At 40.7% G+C, this 22,500-nt stretch overlaps 1 protein-coding gene across 5 annotated transcripts in view; it reads left to right on the forward strand.

Annotated features, from left to right (window-relative positions):
- The window catches only part of ripor2 (RHO family interacting cell polarization regulator 2), a 61,490-nt gene that overhangs the window by 22,331 nt on the left and 16,659 nt on the right, over positions 1–22,500 (forward strand). For all 5 annotated transcript variants that reach the window (XM_034094319.2, XM_034094317.2, XM_034094318.2 and 2 more), the window contains exons 2-6: positions 16,064–16,184; positions 19,311–19,466; positions 19,677–19,755; positions 20,437–20,460; positions 20,871–20,924. In XM_034094319.2, coding sequence (XP_033950210.1) covers positions 16,064–16,184; positions 19,311–19,466; positions 19,677–19,755; positions 20,437–20,460; positions 20,871–20,924 — 434 coding nt within the window. The remainder of the gene's footprint in view (positions 1–16,063; positions 16,185–19,310; positions 19,467–19,676; positions 19,756–20,436; positions 20,461–20,870; positions 20,925–22,500) is intronic.

A 22,500-nucleotide genomic window follows, 5' to 3' on the forward strand; every position in this document is an offset into this window, starting at 1 on the left:
GTCGAATAGGTGGGTTGTGGTTGTTATCTGGGCTTAAGTGGTATGTGGAGGGAGGGGCAGATGTAAGGAGTGGAGGGTTGACAGTGGAGACGACCAGATCGGAGGAATGAGGAGTGGAGTTGCGAGGCCATAACTCTGGGGAGGGGAACTGAAGAACAAGAGAAGAGATGAAGACATTTCTTTGTGGTATTTTAGCCAAACTAGCGGCATGGGAGTTTTGGTCCATACTTTTTGTTCTAAACTTAAATAACTCAACATGGACATCCAACATGTTATACAGACATTTGTGGTTAACAGAGAAAGATCAATGACTTCAGTGTTGCTTCTTGACTGTTCATTATTGGCCAAAACCTACAAAAATAACGTCAAGATGTGCTTTTATTTTGAAAAGCCCATTGCAAACATGCGTAACTATTTCCATCTAAACACACCATCATGCTTCCTAGTCATTCAAACAGTGATTACACATGACAAACGTGGCCAACAGGAACAACAGTTGTTACGTGAACAACAGGTGGTCTACTTTTATTCCTTTTTAATAGAACATAAGTAAAAGTAGTCAAAGATAATCAATAATGTGATATTGTTGTGATACATACACTTATAAATAGCAAATGTTAATGTTCTAACAATACATTTAAGCTTCGCTTTAAACCAAACACTGTAAACATTGTACTTTCTAAACATCAACATGTTAGCATTGTCATTGTTAGCATGTTACCAGGGCAACCATGGCATTCAGAGCTGCTCCTGTTGTCTCTTGTCATGTTTTTCTAGGTGTGAGATGAAAAGTAAATCTTGCTGTTGCTCATCTGTCCTCACAGGCCCTCTGCTCCTTATTTTACCGCTGCTTGCGTAACCACTGTGTGTGGCTGTCTGCTGTGAATGAGTGAGGATATAAACCCCATAACAATGAGCATATCGCATGAAAGCCAGGATATTTAGACTAAGTACACAAAATGTGTTTGTGCCAAGTGTAAGTGTGTAGAGCTGATTGTGGTTTTTTTTCTTCTCTGCTGACCGCATGAGTAAGAGTCAGTGATTTATGAAAAATGATAACCGGAACGCGTGTGTGTGGTCGGGGGTTGCTAGTCCACCCTTGGGTTTTCCATCTTTTATTATTATATTTTCTCGACCACTTTCATTTTGTACTTTCCTCCACCCTCCTCAGTTTCTTATAGTCCCTTCCCATCTGTCTGCCCCCCCCCCCCCCTTTCTCTACACTCCTCCTGGATACATACGGAGAATTAATGGATGGGGGTTTGAACCCAGCCTCACCCCCTCCCCTGTTGTCTCTGAGCAGATCAGAAAGGCCTTCTTGGTGTGTGCGCGGTGTTGCCCATTAATCTCTCGTCCAACTGTGTGGCCATGCTATGAGGGGACACGCATGCACCACATGCTCTACACTGGCCATCATGTGCAACACATGATATTTGACACACACACGCACACACCTCTGGCCGGAGCAGCTGGGAGCAGCATTTTGATTGCCATAAGCGTTTTAGCGTTTTAAGATGATAATCTGTCTGTTTTGGTATTTGGTGCCTCCCTCTGCAGCGTTCAGCAGCTGGAAGAGCATTATTGGTTCAGCATGTCTGTGTGTCGAGAGGATTTTATGTTTGTTTGTTTGTTTGTTTGTTTGTTTGTTTGCTTGCTTGCCAGAGATCGACATCCTGATATATGTTGGTTACTGACCCATCCAGTGCCAGCTGTGCTGACAGTTTTCTTCATAGTTACTCAAATAAATTGTACGCATGCTGTCAACATCGTGATGATGGGACTCTCAGCAAACACATCTTTTCCTCCAACCCTTCTGACTCCTGTCGTCTCTGCTTTATTTGGTAGCTGTTTGTGCAGATTCAGTTTCTGACTCTTGAATACATATCCCTTAAGTGCGCTGAAATCACAGGTAACTGAGGTCATCTTTTGAACATTTGTGGTGTTTTTTACCCTCACAAATTTGACTTTTCGTAGGCATTGTAAGTGTTGTTTTTCCTACCCAGCTGCGGGATGACATATGAATTGAGGGGGGTGGATGACACTGCTCCTTTCGTCGTGAGGCGAGTTGTTGCTAGGATGACGTTCTCTCTTTAAACTGTGCTTCCCTTCCTGAAACACAATATGTGCTTAAAGGTTGCTGCTGCCCTGCCTACTTTTCTTAACCTAAAAATGTGATTTGTGGCTGCAGTGGTCAGTGCTAATAGATAAGTTGATTAACAGAAAATTAGTCTTTCTTAATGTTAATAATGAATTCATTGTTTTAAAAGGGTTCTGAACTAGAGATATAGGTCAGACAATGGAGACTACAATTCTTTATTAGAAAGCTCTAGTGACTAACAAGGTTTTCTTTTTTGGTGATGCATCTCTAATGCGAATAGTACGAGCTTTTCCTCGTCTGACCCTTTCTCAATCTCTTTGGGTTTTTTTAATTCTTTGTGAAAAAAAGTAGCGAAATGGTGGACAACCCTTGGAAGATGGGAACATGCGATATGCATTTGACACTGACAATATAATACACTTTCTAATGGATATGTAAATAAGAATTAGTTGGAGCTCTAGAATGATAATACATGTTGGTGGTGGATCCCTAAACGTCACATCACTGGAAGAGTGCATTGTGTCTTTCTTTACCTGTCTTGTAAAAATAAAGGTCAGATTGAAATGTGGTGTTCTCATAAAAAAAGCATTTAAAAATTAAAGAGCCAATAAACAGAAGGTGAGTTGTACTAGATATAAGACTTTTGGAGCAAGAAATTATTTAGTGCTGTGCTGCACGAGATTTGACTGTACTGTACTGCATAATTTATCTTTTTTGTGTGATTATTAAGACCTTAAATCATGCTCGTGATTCAGCTACACCCCCAGTAGGCACTTCTGCTTATAGGCTCACACTGCGAACACTGCAAGTGTCTCTTGACCTTTTCTGCAAGTCCTCCCTTTTCTCCCTCTCATCTTCCCTGCTCGGCCTCAGGCTTACACTGCAGATAAAAGCTGACAAGCCATAAAAATCTGAATCAAAGATGGATGTAATCCATACAGGAGAACTGTTGGATACCAGGGTTTGAAGTATGTGAACAACTGTGTGTCTATGGCTGGGCTTAGTGAGCAGGCAGGTGAATAAGTTCACTTGATGATCAGCTTTTTAAACTGCGGATGGATGACATTTATGTGTCGTTATAACTGCGTATCTGAAGCGTCATCCAAAGATGTACAGACTTGTGTGTTCTTACTGTCAGGGTCTGACTCATCAGTTTCTGTCCTTGTTGTCTCTGACTGTGTGTCTCTACACTTGCTGTTTGTTTTTGCTGTTTTGTTTACTCTTATCTCATCAAGAACTGTGCCTACTTCCCTTATCAAAAGTATTAACACCAATTTGAACGTTTAAGTTTGTGACTGCTCATGTTTGTGTGCAACTTTGATGCATTATGTGTGGCCATGGTAGCAGAGCTGTAACATTTATTTAATTGAGTGCCCGGCTCCCTGCTGCGAATTCGTCCAAACAGCGTGATAATCTCTGCAGTTAGTTAAAAATATTTAACACAGTTTTAGGAAGAAGAGAACAGTTCTCCCCTAAAGTGTACTTCTCTGCCAGGAAGAACTCATTTCTGGAACATTTTTCCTTTCTTGCCCAGCCCTTGGTAAATTGCTTTTCTGTTGTTATAACATCATGGTAATGGCTTAGTCAATGCAGGAGGAATGTGTGCAAAGAAATTATCTGTGACTGCTGTTTGTAAATCACACCCACAGTGTGTATTGCTTTGCTGTATAGGGAAATATATGTGCATTTAAGGTTTACTGAAACAGATTAAACCAGAATATCTTTAGAAACAAAAAACATGAAGCATGTGGATCATGAAGTAGGCCATAGTGTGTTTGTGTGGCTGCCTGCTTATACAATTGTAGTTTAAGTGTCTGTTTTCTGAATTCAGAATTGGTCAGTAACACACATTGTGTGCCCTTCTGTTGTCTTCCTTTCGTGACGAGTACAGCTTTGTCCTGAAACCAAGGAGCACACCTCACAGTTCTGCCATCTTCTCAAGTTAATGTGACAATGGCTGGCTGGTTTCCCATGGTCAGCTAATTTACACATAGCTGTATAAACACTCTGAACTTGTGTTATCATAGTAGGAGCTATCAGTGAAAAGAATGTCGTCTTTCTTTTCCTGCTAAAAATAACCAATGGAGCTGAAATAACCAGTGAAATCCTGTTATGGTAACTGCATTCCAGCGCCGCAGCATAGGTGGTCACTTTCATTCACAGGCGACACAGGCTAATGGACAAACAAAAAGGAAGAGAGAGCAAGTGGGGGGGGAACTGGTTCTCATGCTGAACCGGATGCAGGGGGATGCTAATATGTCATTCAGACATCCATCAAAGCAATATACACATGGCACACTGAAGAGAATGAGAGGGTGGAGGAAGGTGATGAGAAGACACTCTCTCAGTCTTTGAAAACAAAATCCACTTTGAAATAATGTATTAGTTAAGATAAAAATGGCTACTGGTGAAGTTTGATGCTTTCTCTAAACAGACAATGCTCCCATTGCATCACTTCTATGATGTTTTATTGTGTCTTTGTATGGATGTTCTCAATAAGATGACCTGTCAATATAAGTTAAATAAATAAAAAAGACAATTGATATTATAGTCTGACTCCTAATGGACCGTTAAAAGAAGGACACAAATGTATGCAACAAAACCAGATATATCATCTTTATTTGTTCCATGTATTCTTCTTCTTTGTCAAAGCATTATAATAATAATAATAATAATGGGTTTCAATTATAAAGCACTTCATACACGGTAAAATTAATAAAAAGCAATAAAAACAAACAATACAAATAAAATAAAAGGGGGGTAATAAATAAATAAGAGGTCTAAGGAAAGGCTCTATTGAACAGATGGGTTTTGAGGACTTTTTTAAAGGCCTCCACGGTCTGTGGTGCTCTCATGTGGTCGGGGAGAGCGTTCCACAGACTGGGGGCAGCCGAGCAGAAGGCCCGGTTCCCATAGTACGGAGCTTAGTCCTGGGGGGTTTGAGGAGGTTGGAGTTGCTGGAGCGGGTGGTCCGCAAGGGGTATAGGGGGTGAGGAGTTCCTTGAGGTAGGGAGGGGCAGTTCCATGGACACACAGTTGGGTGAGGACGGAGACCTTGAATTCGATCCTCAGTTCCACAGGGAGCCAGTGTAGTGCTTTAAGGATGGGGGTGATGTGATCACATTTGCACACCCTCATCAGGATCCTAGCTGCGCTGTTCTGAATGTATTGGAGCCTCTGGATGCTTTTGTTAGGGATCCCAATGACGAGTGCATTGCAGTAGTCCAGCCTGGAGGAGACAAAGGCGTGGACTAGCTTTTCGGCATCAGACAGACAGAGTGAGTGTGGGGGCGGAGTTTGGCGATGTTCCTGAGGTGATAAAAGGAGTTCTTGCACAGCTGTTTAATGTGAGCCTCAAAGGTCAGATGGGCGTCCATTTTCACACCCAGGTTGGTGACTGTTGAGGAGAGGGTAATTCCTGGCCGGTGATGGTGGATGACCGAACCTGGTGTGGGGTGCCAACTATAATGGCTTTGTCTTGGAGCTGTTGAGTTTCAGGAAGTTTTGCTTCATCCACGCCTGTATCTCCTCCAGGCAGGCAGTGAGTGTGGGTGAAGGCAGGGCTGCAGAGGAGGTAGGGTTGATCCTGAGGTACAGTTGGGTGTCATCAGCGTAACAATGGAACGATACTCCATGTTGGCTGATGATAGAGCCAAGGGGGAGCATGTAGAGTGTGAAAAGGGTGGGGCCGAGAACTGATCCTTGAGGGACACCACAGGTGACGTCGTGGGTACCCGACTCTGCCTCGCCCAAGGAGACGTTTAACGCCTTCACTAACCATAAAGCAACTTGAATGCAGAGGTCCCAGTACAACACCCTGATGTGTTGTGCTCAGATAATTAAGCCTCTAGCCCAAGTAGAAATGGGGAGTGGCTAAATAGTTCTGGTAACTTCTCTCTCCGCTCATCCCTAGATTTATATCACAACGCTGACCCATGTGACATAACTTAAGGGGCTTCCTAAGACCTATACACTTTGATGTGTACAATCAGTTCTAGTTTACACAATTCCTTGAGAAGAGGTAGACAAGACAACTTGATGAACTAACCATCACAACTTTGATTTGTCTTGACTAGTCTTTTAATAATTTCAGGCAGACTCCTCCAGTCTTAATGGTCAAACAAGCTCAGCAGAAAAGGCCTTCAAGAATTAGGATCCAAGTCTCCTGGAAATCCTTGATGCCAAAAATGCTGTGTTCAGGAGCTGCATGCTGTGTTACGTGTCACTGTCTGGAATCAGTTGGACTAATCTACACAGGAACAAACTATTGTTTCAGGCTCATCCGGATCAGTGCACTCTATTGACAAGTTGTGTTGGCCTTACCGTTTTATATGTTTCATTATTACCACCGTCAAGTTATGTTTCAGTTTGTTTATTTGTCTGTTTTTCAGCAGGATTATGGGAAAAACCATCGGGCCCATTTAATGAAACTTGGTGGGAAGGATGTAAGTTAGGCAAAGTATGACATTTTGGAACAGATCAGAATCACGCATTATCTTTCACTTTTGAAAACAGCCCTGGATGACGACTACACCCTCAGATTGCCCTGCTAGTTGCTTTTATTGTTTGTTTATAATCCCTGCTAAGCAGCACTGATACTGAATGGATCATCCTGGTTACACACTGGCTGAGGATGTGCTGCATTAGCAGGGTTTCTGGTGATGGCTGGAGCATTTAAGGGCTTTGTTGTCAGTGTTTGACGCTCGCTCAGCAACAGATTTATCACAGGCTTGTGTTTTAAGCTCCTGTCTCTCAGCTGCTTTTACTTACTACTACAACTGTCTAATAAAGTGATACATTCATAAAAATAATCTTTCAATACATTAATCTCGATAGTGCATATTTTCGTATGGCTTACAGTTCTCACAAGTGATTACACGCTGCTCCCCGCTGCTGAATGTCAGGCGCAGCTGCCTGAATGTAACTTCAGTCCAGACACGCCTCAGTTAAGCTGGCGATCTTTACATTGTAAATGCCACTTCATGTGCTGGCCTTAATTTTCCTGCATGCACTGGACAGCCTCACAAGGACAACAGATGACCTATAATTAGAATTGGAGTGACTATAATCGCATCTGGGGGAATGTGAATGTACTTACAGACACACTGGGGTGTAAAAGAGCAGAAGGTGCCTTCGAATGCTGCGGGGAAATGTCAAACATGATGGCTTTAAAGTAGGAAATAAAGAATGCTAATTACGTGTACTGATTAAACTGGCAATATAAATCCAACTCTTGCCTAAAATACACATATTTTATGATTATGTGTCAGTTTTAATGATGCGTGTGTGTTATTTCTGCAGTTCGTTGGCACCATGTCTGACCTCTTTTGGCTTTCATGTGATGTGAGCTGGCTTTGGTTAAAATGTTCGCACTTTGGTGTTCTCACAACAGTCACGTCCCCTCTGTGAAGAATCCAGTTCCCAATCTGGCTTGGTAATAAACCGCATCAGGTGACTGAGTTCACTTTCAGATGATTTTAGTAATTGTTAGACAAGTTTATCGTTGACCTAATAAAGTGTTGGCTGTTTTCTGATGTTAAATCATTCGCCATAGGAGGATGTCTGAGATCAGAAGATTTTGATTATCTGGGTAAGGGTTTCAGGCGGTTTTGGATGAGTTTTGGACAGAAAAGGACCTGATAAGCAGGGTGAAGCATACGTGAACAAAAAACTATTATATATATCATAAATTATTTTAAACTGTAGTTTGGAGAACGTATTCATTCTTGCCAAGAGGGATGAGAATAATAAATACCACGATTGGTCCTCTGGTAAATACTAAGCCACTGCTAATAGACGGTTAGCTTATAGCTTAATTTAATCGATAAGTTGTTTAATGCTTTTTAAGTCTGATTGACCCATTTTCAAGAAACCTATGAGTAATCTCTTGTCAAACAAGCAATTTTTAAAGCAGGGCTTCTGCATTATTCTTTGTAAGGAAGCGCAAGAGATGAGTCGCCAAAATCGTTTTCTTTTATCTATTTCAAAACAAAATTATTCTTGATAAATATTCAAATGTTTAATGTAGCAGTTGTCTATTGTCTTCATTAGTAAATTGTCCAGGTCTTTCAAGAACAGAAAAATAAATCTCTTGCCAAATTTGGTTGGTCTTTTTTATCTTTCTTAATTATTTGTGGTTGCATAAACTGACTTTGAAATGAGTCATCAGGTATTTAGTATCTACCCAGTGACAGTTCTGTGTTTTTGTCAAATGTTTGCGCTCCTTCAGGAATTTGGTTCTCTATTGTTGCCATTCAAAATGACTGTTACAGAGAGATATTGTTAACATATGTAGAAGAATAGCCATTGATTCCTTTATACCTGAGGTGTCATGCATACCTGCATCACACAGGATGTGTGGACATTTCTGTTCTGCCCATTGTTACCTTTGTGTGTTTTGTCTGTGTGATGGGATGACTGGAAGGACGAGCCAGTGACTCTTGGTCTTAAGTCAGAGTGTAAAAATGTAAGTTATCATCCCTTTGGTGACTGCAGCCAAAACAGGCTCTCTATTCTTCGGTTCAAAACTTTTAGTGAATTCCTGAATGTCAACATTTCAGTGTGTGTGTGTGTGTGTGTGTGTGTGGTGTGTGTGTGTGTGTGTGTGTGTGTGTGTGTGTGTGTGTGTGTGTGTGTGTGGTGTGTGTGTGTGTGTGTGTGTGTGTGTGTGTGTGTGTGTGTGGTGTGTGTGTGTGTGTGTGTGTGTGTGTGTGTGTGGTGTGTGTGTGTTGTTGTGTGTGTGTGTGTGTGTGTGTGTGGTGTGTGTGTGTGTGTGTGTGTGTGTGTGGTGTGTTGTGTGTGTGTGTGTGTGTGTGTGTGTGTGTGTGTGTGTGTGTGTGTGTGGTGTGTGTGTGTGTGTGTGTGTGTGTGTGTGTGTGTGTGTGTGTGTGTGTGTGTGTGTGGTGTGTGTTTGTGTGTGTGTGGTCTGCGGCTGCGGCTGGCTCCCCCGGGCGGCCTGTTTCCCCCCTGTCCCGTCCGCTGCCTCCGGTTGTTTACCCGGGTTCTTTCCTCGTCGTCTTCCCCTTCCCATCTCCCTCCATTTCCCCCTTCCTTGACATTCCGTTCCCACCCGTTCCCTCCTTCCTTTATTTCTTTTAAGAACCTTTTTTTACAGAACCTTTTGGTAAAGATGAGTAAGCCCTCTTTTCTCAGGAGGAGAAACTTCAACATTTCTTCATTCCTGATAATCAGGCTTTTTTCCCCAGAGTTATTCTGGCCTGTAAAAGTTTTTAAATGGCCAAATTCTGAAGTTAAAAGAAATACATGTTTTCATTTGTCTGCTGTATAGGACTGTATAATCACATTAGCATTTGCACTACTTTGGTGTCACCTTTTCATAAACATTCCTTTGCAGTGATCATGAGCCTGCAGGGCGGATTTGTCAAAGTTGCACACTTAACTGCAGGTAACTTTGGATTTAAAACATGCTCTTTTAAAAATGGTCAGCAGGTTAATGGGACATGTGATGAAAGATGATTAAAACATACTGCCTTTCAATTTTAGATTATTTTTTTTCATCTGATGTGCATGCATGGAATTATGTAGACTGTAATCTGTTAAGAGTTGAATTTCTATGATGTTCTTGCTGCACTATTTTTTGTATCTCAACTTGTTTTTCTGAGGGAATATTTAGGGAAACTTGATTTCCATGCATTGGTTTTGTAGTGTAATATGAGCATGCAATTAGACCAAAGTAAAGCCACCTAGTTTCTATTTGACTGTTTGTGACACTTAAGAGGTCCTTAACAAGCCAATGTGCACACGTAATACAAAACCAAACCCTACCAGGTTCCATCACTCTTGTTTTCAGTTCAGAACAGGATTACAGGAAAAGAAAAACAGAAAGACACAATGTATTTTTTTTTTACCCAGGGATCGCAGCTGCAGCCAATTTTTTCCCAGTGTGCAGCACCAGCAGTGACCCTCCTCACTGAACCAGTTCACACACATGGACCCATCAAGAAATAACTGAGCAGCTTTCAGGCACATGCTTGCAACCTGCAGGGTGTGTTGGAACATGCTAGTCCTTTCTAGTCATGTAAACAGGAGATCATTACTGAAATCTCTGGGATTTGTTTCCGTTTCAACAGGCGCCTGCTTGTTTGTATCTGTTACTACACTACCAAATCTTTGTATACACTTCTCTCCTGTCAAATCTCTCCTCATCCCCTGGCTGCTTTATTCTTTCATTTCCTCCTATTTTATCCGCACTTCCTGACACATTAATTAAAAATTAGAAAGGAAGAGACAATAAAAAGTAGTTAAAAGACGCTGAAGAGTGACATTTAACGCAACATCTGTAAAAGATCTGAATAAAAAAAACGTTTTTTCCCAAATTAGGATTGGTGCTTTAACAGCGCTGGCCCTGTAGCACGAGGGTGTGTGTCCTACTTCTTGGCAGTTGGCTCATAACCGTTGTTTTACGTAACACACTTCATCCCGGTTTTTTCTGCTGTTGCCATGGTGAGGCTAATTTATTCAGGCATTAAAAATTAGGCTCCTGTTCTTAATATGCAACGCTGGCTGATGCTGTTTTTGTTACACATAAATACACTCTCATGCACACTCATGCATGGATTATTCAAGAATTAAGTTTGTGTGTTTTGTGAAGACATGAAGCTCAGAATGATTGATGTGATTGTCAGAGGAAAGTATAAGTTAAAATATTTCTTAACATACACTGAATATACCAAATATCAGACACATTCGTAATCTAGGGTTTCAGCCTAATTTACTAAATAATATGTCGTAAAGCTTAACATTTCAGCTCCTACTCATCTCTTTCCCTTCATCCTATTCTCCTGTTTGTGGTTGTTGCAAACTTCTTCAAGGAAGAAAAGTTATTCATACCTCATCAGTATGCTTCATTAATATACATTTGTAGAGATAACGGAGCGACCCTGGTGGGAGAAATGTTTGGAAAAATCAATTCAAATCTAAATACTGTATAAACCAAAAAGTTCCCTATGAGTTTCTGTGGTGTATTTTTGTATTCGGTTGCTGTTTAAGTACTGGGGAAACAAAGTGTGAAGTGTTGTGATGGTGCTTCTGTTAGTCATGCTGTCCAACATGTCAGGCGGCACATTTTTTGGAACATTGCTAATCTACTTTCACAGTCACAGAAAGTAAACCATGCAGAGGTGCATACATAATTGATTAATTGGAAAATCATTCAAACTCATACAGAACAATCTGTTAGTATATTAGCATGCTAACAGTAGTGATTGCTCTGCTATCCCCCGCCTCAGTCATTTGACCCCCGCCTGTGCAAGGTCTCTTTATAGTGGTCCATAGAGAAGTAATCCAAGACGCTCTCTCATCCCTCATGCACTTATCCAGTCTGTTTCTCACCCCACACACACACACACACACACACACACACACACACACACACACACACACACACACACACACACACACACACACACACACACACACACACACACACACACACACACACACACACACACACACACACACACTGGGACTAATGAATTAATGCACTTGGACCTTGGAGAGCTAAAAGCAAATAGGTGTCCTACTCTCACACACTAATCTCCCTAACTAACGTGTGTATATTTTTGAGAACCATTTCGTGTTTTAGACCTTCCATTTTAGAGTTAGAATAAGATTATGTATGGGGTTAGGATACTGGTCGGGGTTGGGCATTTACCATTTAGGGTAAAGGGCTTGGGAATGCTCTGTAAAAATGAGTCCTCACAGGTACATTAGTACAGGGTTGTGTGTTTCATTTGTCCACTCTTGCCAAGTCGCAGCTCAGCATACTGATCAATCCCATGTTCACATATTCCACAAAGAAGAAACACACTCTCACACCTCGTTGAGGGCATTTGAGGCTGGTAGCGTGTGAGCGCCAGAGAAAAAAGACCAGTGAAAGGCCTGAATGGCGGCTGCATTCAACACGAGCTACCGGCTGGCAACAAACCAGAACACACTGCGAGGGTTGGCATTGTTGTACCCGAAAGGCTCTTTAGACGAGATGAGCAGTGACACTAAGAGGTGCAGAGGAAAGGTTTTTATGATTCAGTGGCTGAACTCGACTCTTTTGTGAGCGAGTGTTTGTGTGTGTGTCTTTATTTGTGGGAACCATTGATTTAAATGTGGAGTTTATTGTGAAGGGGCTTGCTGAGGCTGGGAAAGTTTTTGGGAACATCCAGAAGCCTAGACGTTTAGCATGCCAACATGTCTACTGCAAAAACACATCAGGGGAGTAAAACCGGCTGTATCTTCTATAACTTTAAGTAAATGGTAAATAATTTAGTTTTGAACATAAAATTGAATATATTCCAGAAGCCAACACAACGTCTCCAAATGTCTTATTTTGTCCGACTCTCAGACTGAGACCCAAAAATATTCTGTTTACTAAAAAAGCAGAGTGAGTGTTTTGCTTGAAAATGTCCTGTCTACTAGAAAAGAACAGTTGACATAAAAAATCAGGTACATCTTAAAAAGGTAATTATAATTTGTTATCAAGTGTCATGTTTCCCTAAAAAATGAATGTAGGAACATTTCTGACAGCCTCACAGTTAGCATTGGATTTAAGCACACTGTAACTCTAAATAAGAAGCTCTTTCTCCTTATTTTGTGTGAGTGCTGTTGTTATCTATTCTCTGCTGTCAGCAAGTCGTACCCTTATTCCCTCTGGTCCTCATCATGGGAACAACTACCTACTTGTACCATTTGGGAATATCGGGGTATTGAACAAACTTGAAGCTAAACAGCTTACACCATTATACCATAATATACAGCCTTAGTTTTCAAGTGTCCACATTCACTCCGCCTCCGTCTAAATTTAAGGCAAACGGCTGAAGTGCAGGGAACAGTGTCCAGCCGGTTCTGTGATTGCCCGGATAGCATTAGGTAACACAATGTACCATTATGTATCATTTGCCACCCACTGCTCCTGTTTTAGGAGAGTGAGTCATGAAGTCAGAGAGGTAAACATGGCTTACCAAACAATTGTGCTGTTGCGCTCCAAGAGACCAAAATGGACTAAAACACAGTATCTTATTTGCAAATTGCTGCTTACCTGTATGATATTTTACTTGAAAACATTTGTTAGGCCAACGCAATAATGCAATATAACTGATTGTTGTTTTTAAGATGAATTTTATGATTTAGACATTTTAGATAGATAGAATCGGAGGGATGAAACCCTCTTTAATGGTCACACATGCAGAGCACACACAGTGAAATGTGTTCTCTGCTTTTAACCCACCCTAGTACCAGGAGTCTAGTAGATTTGATTATATACATAAAATCCAGCAAATCTTTGTCTAATATATCATTCTTAGTGTGAAAGTTGTCATAAATCTTACAAAATTGGGATGAAGGATATTGATTTGATATGATTCTGTTGTGATGATAAGTGAAGTCAATGCAGAAGTACCGTGAAAATGTAATGGCAATAATCGTGAGCATTCAATTTTAAATTAAATCGAAAAACAAGATATTTTTGGCTACATCTTACCAAGGAAAACAGACCATTGGTCCAGATGATTCACACACACTGAGTCACAGCCATCGGGGTCATCAGTGTTAAAGTGAGCTCGCTGCTATTAATAGCCAAGCAGTATCAGTCTCACCGGCCTATTGTCACCCCTCCTCAAAACAAGGCTCTAGTATTTCCTCGTCCTCGTGCTGGGTCTTTGTGCAGCCCCTGTCAGTCACATAGACCAAAGGTGGGGGTATTAGGTTGCTTAATCGCTTGTATCTCTGAGGAGTCAGTGGACGAAGGTAGTGTGTGTGTACATGCTTTCATTTGTATGACGAAATGAAGCCCACACAGAAATCTCTGCACTGGACAGATGGATCAGTGAAAAAAAAAAAACAGGACACACACAAACACAAGGCCCCAGAAACACATTGACACACACAAACAGACTAACACTGCAGTCTTTTCTAAGTTGTTTAACTGGTAACACTGCGGGACGGTTTATCTTGTTTGTGTTAGGAAGAGTAGCGGCTCACAGGAGAGCTGAACACTGAAGCTTCACCGGCTGATTCCTCCGCTTGTTGGTGGAGTTTAATTTGATTTGACAAATCTCTCTCCTCCAGCCATCTGTATGTTCACTATGCTTTTCCTTTAACCTGAATATGAAGTGATACAGAAAGGATTCCTCCTCACTGCAGTGTTTACAGTCCTCACATCATTAACATTTAGATAAGCAGTTGATCTAAAGTGTTTCTTCATTCAGGATCTCTGAATTTGACTGATGCATATTTGGATTTGGCGTGTACCACACTGCATTTTTTTAATATTTGTATTTAAGGTAACATGAGGCAACGAGATTGCTGTTGCACTGTTGGCAGCTGCTGTGACTTCTTGAATGTTACTGATAGTGGAAACTCTGACATTTAAGTTTACATTAAGGCAAGGCAAGGCAATTTATTTTTATAGCACAATTCATACAGTGATGCAATTCAAAGTGCTTTACAGGATCAAACAGATAAAACACAATACATTTTTACGATGGTCAAAGTGAGAAGAAATACAAAAACACACAAAACAATTAAAAGAAAGAAAACCATGTTTGACAGTTCGAAAATTAGAACATTTAAATTTAAAAAGCCATGTTAAAAAGAAATGTTTTTAGACCTGATTTAAATGTTTCTAAAGTGCTAGCCATTCTCAGATGCTCTGGGAGTTTGTTCCATGCATTAGGAGCATAGATGTAGAAGGCTGCTTTCCCACGCTTTGATCTCACAAATGGAACCGTGAGCTGGCCTGCGCCTGAAGACCTAAGGGGTCTGCTGGGTTCGTACCGCTGAAGGAGGTACTAGATATATTTGGGTCCTAGCCCGTTTAGTGCTTTATATGTGTGCAATAAAATCTTAAAATCAATTCTCTCACTTACTGGAAGCCAAGGCAGCGATCTCAGCACTGGAGTAATGTGATCTGTTTTCTTTGTCCGGGTTAAGTTTCTGGCAGCAGAATTTTGAATTAGTTGGAGTTTACGGAGTGATTTCTTTGTGAGGCCTGTGAAGATGCTGTTTCAGTAGTCAAGCTTGCTAAAGACAAATGCACTGACAAGTTTTTCAAGGTCTTGCTTGGACATAAGGTCTTTAATACGAGAGATATTTTTTAGATGGTAGTAGGCTGATCTGTTGATTGCCCTGATGTGGCTGTTAAAATTGAGGTCAGAGTCTAAAATTATACCTAAGTTTCTTGCTTGGCTTTTCGGTTAGAGTAATAGTGATTCCAGGTGTGCAGTGACTTTAATTCTCTCTTCTTTGGTTCCAAAAACAATTACTTTGTTCCCTAAGTGGCCACATGAGACATGTTGCAGTCCACATCATTTAAAAAAAAAAAAAAGGATGAAATCTGAGGCTGCTATTGCTAAATATAGACACGGTGATATCAGAGAAGCTGATTAGATAGCTCAGCCATTGGATGGTCTGGATTGTTTCTTCCTGGAAACACAGGTCTGTGGTGCCATCTTCAATTATGTAGTGACCCTACTACTTGTACTTTATCTATTGCTTTTAAACAGCTATCAGTGTGGTGAAATGCCTTTTTAGAGCTTGACCTCTTAGTCCAGGTAACAAATATGCAGAAAACACTTAACAAAAAGTGACAAGAGTCGTGTTTTGTAGCACCTGCCTGAGGAAGGAGAGCATGAAACGGTAACAGTTGAGTTATGTTTCAGTTGAGTGGTGACTGGAAGGCGAGAGTAGTCGCGACATGTTAGTGCAGGCTGTGAATGCTGCTCATCCACATCACAAATGACAGCTTCACCAACTACTTTGTGGTGCATTGCTCAATCCTCCATGCACCCTAATTAACCTTTCTGTTCATGTTTTTTGGGTGTTAATTGAGTTCATAGGATGCTTTTGTTTTACCTTGGATGTATTACTAACCCTGATTATGAATCTGTAACTCAGTGTCCTATAAGTGTCAAAGGATTTGTTTTTCATGGATTTGTGTGTCTGTGTTTTTTCCAGGAGTGTCGTCCCGTGTCCCAGAGATCATGGCGACCGGCACCCACTCCCCCGGAGGGCCCAACGGCATAATCCGGAGTCAGTCCTTCGCCGGCTTCAGCACGCTACAGGAACGACGCTCTCGGTAAATACTTAAGGCTGTTAATCTGTGGTCAGCTGATGTTACTCATTTCTTAAATGACAATGGAGGTCAGGGTGCCAAATTGATTTTCTACAGCCAAGATTAAAAGATCATAATCCTCAGAAACGGAATTGATTTTACGACTAAGCTCTTTAATAAATATGTTAATGATCATTTACCCACTATTATGTTCACAATTAAGGTGGGTCATGAAATGAATATTTAACAGCGGATCAGGTATTAAGTAGTTGTTTTATCATTATGGTATTCTTAAAGGTAGAGATGTACTGTCAGCTGATGGCCAATGAAGGTGACCTTATCAGTTTGTTTAAATAAGTTAGTAATTTATTGTGTAGGCAGCACCCCCCTAATGTCATTATATACTGTAGATCAACAGTTATGTAGGATTCTCAAGGTTCATAAAATATTAAGTTTTGTAAGCATTGTGTTAAATGTCGTCGGCATTAGCTTCTCTTTATATGATATTGACTGACCTAGTGACGAGTACAATAAGACAGTGTCCTCTTTCTTTCTTTTTTGTAAGTCTTCCATACTCTTTCGTTGACATGACATGAAGTCTTCTCATTTAAGACCAGTAACTTGTCATTTCACTGGCATTTATTCACTTACACAATGTACAATCTCTGATTATGTGGGAGAAACATTGATGGAAAAAACTAAACGTGAAAAATCAGGACCATCAAACCAGAAGATTTGAAGGAAAAAGCAACTTCTTCGATTTCTGTCTTTATTCTGTCTGTAATAAATATGTGTGTTGAGTCTATGACTTACATACCCTTGAAAAAGACAATAGTTGCCATGACACAATTTGTAAAAAGTTCTACAAAACATGTAGCTACAGCTTTGGTGTTTAGTTGTATAATGTCCCTTTCAGAAATCCATCACTCTTACCTAGATGCAAACATTACTCACAATCACAGCAGGAATTTAACCTGTGACTCAAAAATCTGGTGTCAACCTTTGTGACTTTCCACAAGCCACGGCAAGTCTTCAGATCCCGCAGAGGAACTGAATTCTTAAGGAATGATCAACACTTGATTGCATAACCAAACGGCTAACTGAGTTTCCTGATGAGAAATACATTCATAGCCAGAAGTTAGTTTCGAGAAGTTGGAGTTCTCTACATTTCCTGAGAGATGTTATCTTCCTTCCCTCCCCTTTGACTCATCTGTTACAGCTCTCACTCAAGACAAGACAAAGCCCTCTCACACTCAGAAATATCTCTTTACAATCTTTTGGCTGTCGACACCCAGCCCTCTTCAGCAGCCCCTGGTCATGCTGAGAAAACCTTTTTTGAAGATGCTGTTCTCCATCTTTTCTCTGTGCTCAGACAGTGAATGGGGTAATTGGTTGGAATGACTCAGGCGCGTGGGCGACTGACAGCGACTGAGAAGTTACTCTTCTGATAATGAGCGAGGTAGAAAGATGTGGAGTGTGTTATCCATCCTTCTGTGTACCCATGTGCATGTGTTGTGTGTTTTACGCATGCACGCTTGCTTACTGAAGACTATGGGGTCACAGTTATAAGTCAGTATGGAATTGTGTTAGCATATGCATATGTGTGTTTCTGTGTGTCCCTGCCAAGAGAAATACCCTTCTCCTCTACAGCTTGCGTGACCCCAAGGCAACGCAGCGCTCTCATTCAGCGCTGCCCTACATTTGTGGCAGCTTAGCCTAGCTTGTGAAGACGTGGCACGTTCTAACTTGTGGAGCGCTGGAATTGGTTGTTGCTGTGGATGATGGGACTCTGGGATTGTTTCATTAAGTCTAGTGAAATGTCATTTGTCAGCTAAATCTGTAATGGTTTCATAAGCTGAAATGTGCATGAGCAGGTACAATTTGTGTGACCTGAAATTGTTTGATGTTAGGAGGAAGAGGATTGATGGAGAAAATCTGGTATCTTTTATCTACTTGATCATAGAAGCTAGGCTTAGACATGCTGCTGAAATCATAAATGGAGTTCTTAATCACACATTTTGATGCAGATTTTAGCTTCTTAAAAGTCAAATTGGGCTGCTTTTCTTAGTCTTTAGTATAATAAATGTAATCATTTCTAACGTATTTGCTTCTTTTCCTTTTTTTCATGCTTCAGTCAATTGAATCCTTTTGATAATTGGACCATAAGTCAGACAATACAAGTCATTTGATCATGCCACAATTGGATCTGATTGGCATTTTTCAAATTGTTCTGATGTGTTATAGTACAAAAGATGAATTAATCAATTAAAATGTTATCATTTATAATGACAATAGTCATTAGTTGATGCCCTTTTGTACACATGATACCACTTATAGGAGCATTTGTTGCTGCCTTACCTAGAAATATATCAAACAATGAACTCTATTCTAACTCTGCTCATGTGTTGGCTTCCCCCCTTGAGTCGGTCACACTGGAGAAAGAGTGAAGAACTCTTGAATTTCATTGATTGCCGCCCGGTGGTGTGATTGTGCTTTGTCGTTTGTAAGTTCAGTCCTGCAGAAGATAAATGGTCATCCACAGAAAGTGGGGGTGGGGAATCACATGTTGGCATGTGTTTACAAATATGTGCACACACTTGGGATTTAGCACTCCCCTGTGATTGATTTAGAGGTTCATCTCTGAGGTAATGCTGTAAGTTTTGCTTGTCTGACAGGTTTTCGTTGAATGATTCGAGGGCTGAATGCGTCAGTACTGTGTGAGTTATCGTTCTGTGAAACAGACAGATGAGATGAATTCATGCCGAGACTGGCCCAAGGGCAACTTCAAGATGCTGTTAAAAACACAGAAATCTCATCTAATGCTACATTGAAACAGGCAGCTGCACACCTGGTTATCTGCAGTACTGTTTAAATCCTATGTCAAATATGTAATGTTGTGTCTGCGTGAGTTGAATCAGTCTCTCCCTCTGCCCCCTCCCTAAACTCTACTCTGTTACAGTTTTTAAAACCTATGCTCGGCGGAACTATCTGCACCTTTTCAGTTTCAGAAGGCGTTGATGAGAAAGTCTCCCTTCTTTAAAGTCATCCTGAATCCCAATGTGTTTTTGAATCATTGCAGATAATGCTTGTATAAAGGACTGTCTATTGCAATCACTGATGATGTGTTTGTGTGTTTGTGTGTTTGTGTAGGTGTAACTCTTTCATGGGGAACTCGGTGGTGCAGAAGAAGCCTCAGTCCAAGCCAAAGAAGTCCCACCTGTCGGGACACAAAGGAGGCAGCAGCTCCAGAGAGCCGCAGCCCAAAAGACTGGAGGAAGTTTACAATGCTCTCAAACAAGGCCTGGAGTGAGTAACCCTAACACTGATTTACATTTACTGCTGCATATACACACTTCACTCATGTATTCCTCTTCAATACATTATCAAATTATCAAATGTTCTTTTAAGTTATTTAGAAAGAAGTGAGTTTAAATCCATGCATTTTAATATTCTCAAAGATTGATAAGTTGCTTGTTTTTTTTTAACCTCAAGTTCTTTTCTTTTTTTGTCCCCTAGTGAGTACCTTGAAGTTCATCAAACAGAGCTGGACAAACTCATGTCTCTGATGAAGGACATGAAGAGGAACTCTCGCCTGGTGAGAAGCTAATGCACACATTTTACAAGTGGTTTCTCTTTATTGTCAGTTAGATAAAAAAGATGAATACCACTCTCATGTCTCTACTGTAAATATTCAGTTACAGCCAGTTAGCTTAGCTTAGCAAAATCAAAGCTGACAAAAGCGAATCTACAGCACGAACAAATAGTTTATTTTACATATAAAATATAAGTAAAAAAATGAGCTTTTCAACCAAGTCAAGCTGGTTACCCCCCGTTTGATAATCATTTAGCTAATCATCTACTGACTAGGTAAAGATTTAGCTTACATGCAAAGTAGTGCATCTCTCAGCACAGAAGCAAATAAGAGTAGTTTTCAAAATATAAACTGTTCCTTTAAAAGGCCAAACTCACTGTTTTCTCACTGAAGATTTCATCTGTTTTATTTTCATATTTAATGATAATGCATCACATGCAGTAATAATCATTGACTTTTGCATTGTCGATCCACCTATGGCGAACACATTTAGATTTGTTTACAATGCACACAGTAACATACACTTTGTGCTCATGCAGAGTAAAGGCTGCCACTGGAAAGTGTGTTTAACTAGATCCTTTTGATACCAGACAACTACAGTCTGCTTTGCATTTTATAAGCAGCCTCAGCTGTGTCGTTTTCTCTGCTAACTGTGATTGTGTGTGTGTGTGTGATTCTCTCCAGGGAGTGCTGTATGATCTTGACAAGGTGAGTTGATGGAGGGGAGGGTCTGCTGTAACAACCGCTTCAAGTTTGCCGTTTGCAAGGGGGAATCTTTGATGTAAAAAAAAAATCAAATGAGGAAGGAGAAAAGCTACTAAAGGAAAAATCAAAGGGGAAGGAGAGTGTAGAATTGAGGGGCTGAAGGATAAAGGAATAAGGGAAAAGGATGAAAGAAAAAGAGAGTGTGTGATGGGACAGGTGAGCTGGCTTGGGAGGGATTAGCTGTATCTTCATATAAAACAACAGATATCTCTGTTTAATGATCAGAATATGTCACTTTTTTACTAGCTTGCAAAGTGTGCCTCATTAGGTCCTGCGTTATGGACATACAAATCAATCTGCTTTAAACGACATGTCGGCACTAGTTAACGTGTGTTCTGTCTGTCTTTCTGCAGCAAATCAAAACCATTGAGAGGTACATGAGACGCCTGGAGTTTCACATGAGTAAGGTAAGAACTGATGTGATGGACTTCAGTCACAAGACAACTTGTTTAGAGCTTTGTTCCGAGTCTTTTGTCCGATTTGTTTTCTGCTTGGAAAACATCAAGTGATGTTAAAGAGATTTGCCTTTAAGCCTTTCCACACAGTTATTCAGAAACCACAACACTGGTGCATTCTTCGGCCTCTCCTAAAACAATAGTTTGACATTTTGGGAAATGCGCTTGTTTACTTTCTTGACAAGATTCTGATGAAAAAATCAATGCCACTCTCATATCTGTTCTTTAAGTTTGAATCTACAGCCAGCAGCTGATTAGCTTATCTAGCTAAGCATGACAAGAGATCGGAGATAAGTATAATATGACAAATTAACAGAAGGGATTATATTTTTTTCATCTTTCACTCTGTGCCAGGATGTCGAGAACAATGAAACATCCTGTTTTGATGTAATTTTGGATGTTTGGGTTATTCATATTACATATACATATTTGGGTTTTCACTGCCAGCTGGATTAAGTTATTTTCACCCAAGAACATTCATTTATATAGATTTTTTTTGTATCCGTTACACAACCTTTTTGTGGGGCAGAAATCTGTGCATGCTCTTATCTGGTTCACGTGCTGACGTATTAGGGAAGTTTCCAGCTGTTTTCAATAGTTCAGGCGACAGGTTGCTAGGTAGGGAAACTTTTTTTCCCATATCCTCTTTTGTGGTCTCCACCCTGGGAGTCGGTTCTGGACATTAAGCCCCTCCAAGGTGGCACGGCTCTGTGACATTTCTTCCACATCCCCTTTTTTGTATTCTGGGACAGCAGGCAATCAGAAACACACCGCCTAACAACAGCGCAGCTCTAAAGGTAACCATGGTTACCCCCAAGACAAAGCCTTTGAAGTCCTGAGGAGCACAGAGGAGACGTTTATCAGTGACCTGGACCCTTCATGTTCACATACATCCCGACGGACCATAAAACTCACCTTTGTCCAAAAGCGAACATGTGTACAGAATAACAGAGACGAAGAAAAAGAGTCTGGACAGATTTGTGTGTTTCTGAAGGGGTTGAAGATGATACTGAATCTGGGTCAGGGCAGCTGGTGGGTTACAGTGAGGAGTGATTGGCAGCGGTAAAGACGAATAATGAGAGGAGAGAGATGGAGGAAAACGTCTTGAGTCATTTGAAAATACATGATATTGCCTTAGAAACTCAGGGAAGTTATCTGCCTGCAACTTTGACCTTGATAACAGAGAGACGATTCAACGCTTGCTTTGTCTTGTGAGGTTGTCACAGGATTCAGTTAAAATAAACACACACTCAAAGCCTCTCCAGTTAGCATCCAACTTTACTCTGAAGATCTTCTGTTCTTTCAGACTCTGTGCAAAAATAGATTTGAACGCACTTGTAAATATTTGAAGGAGTGACTGATTCATCTTGTCAGGCAGACAAAAAGCATAAAAGTTGAAGCGTAACTAAAAAGTAAGTTAAATCCAGCACTCCCTGTTCTCTTTCATTCTAAATATGTGGCAGTGCTTCTTATCCAAACCCCTTTTCATCACCTGCCTGACTTTATGTGGGTTATTGGCTGGAAATGA

Source organism: Pseudochaenichthys georgianus, chromosome 11 (genome assembly GCF_902827115.2).
Source record: "Pseudochaenichthys georgianus chromosome 11, fPseGeo1.2, whole genome shotgun sequence".
Lineage (NCBI taxonomy): Eukaryota > Metazoa > Chordata > Actinopteri > Perciformes > Channichthyidae > Pseudochaenichthys > Pseudochaenichthys georgianus.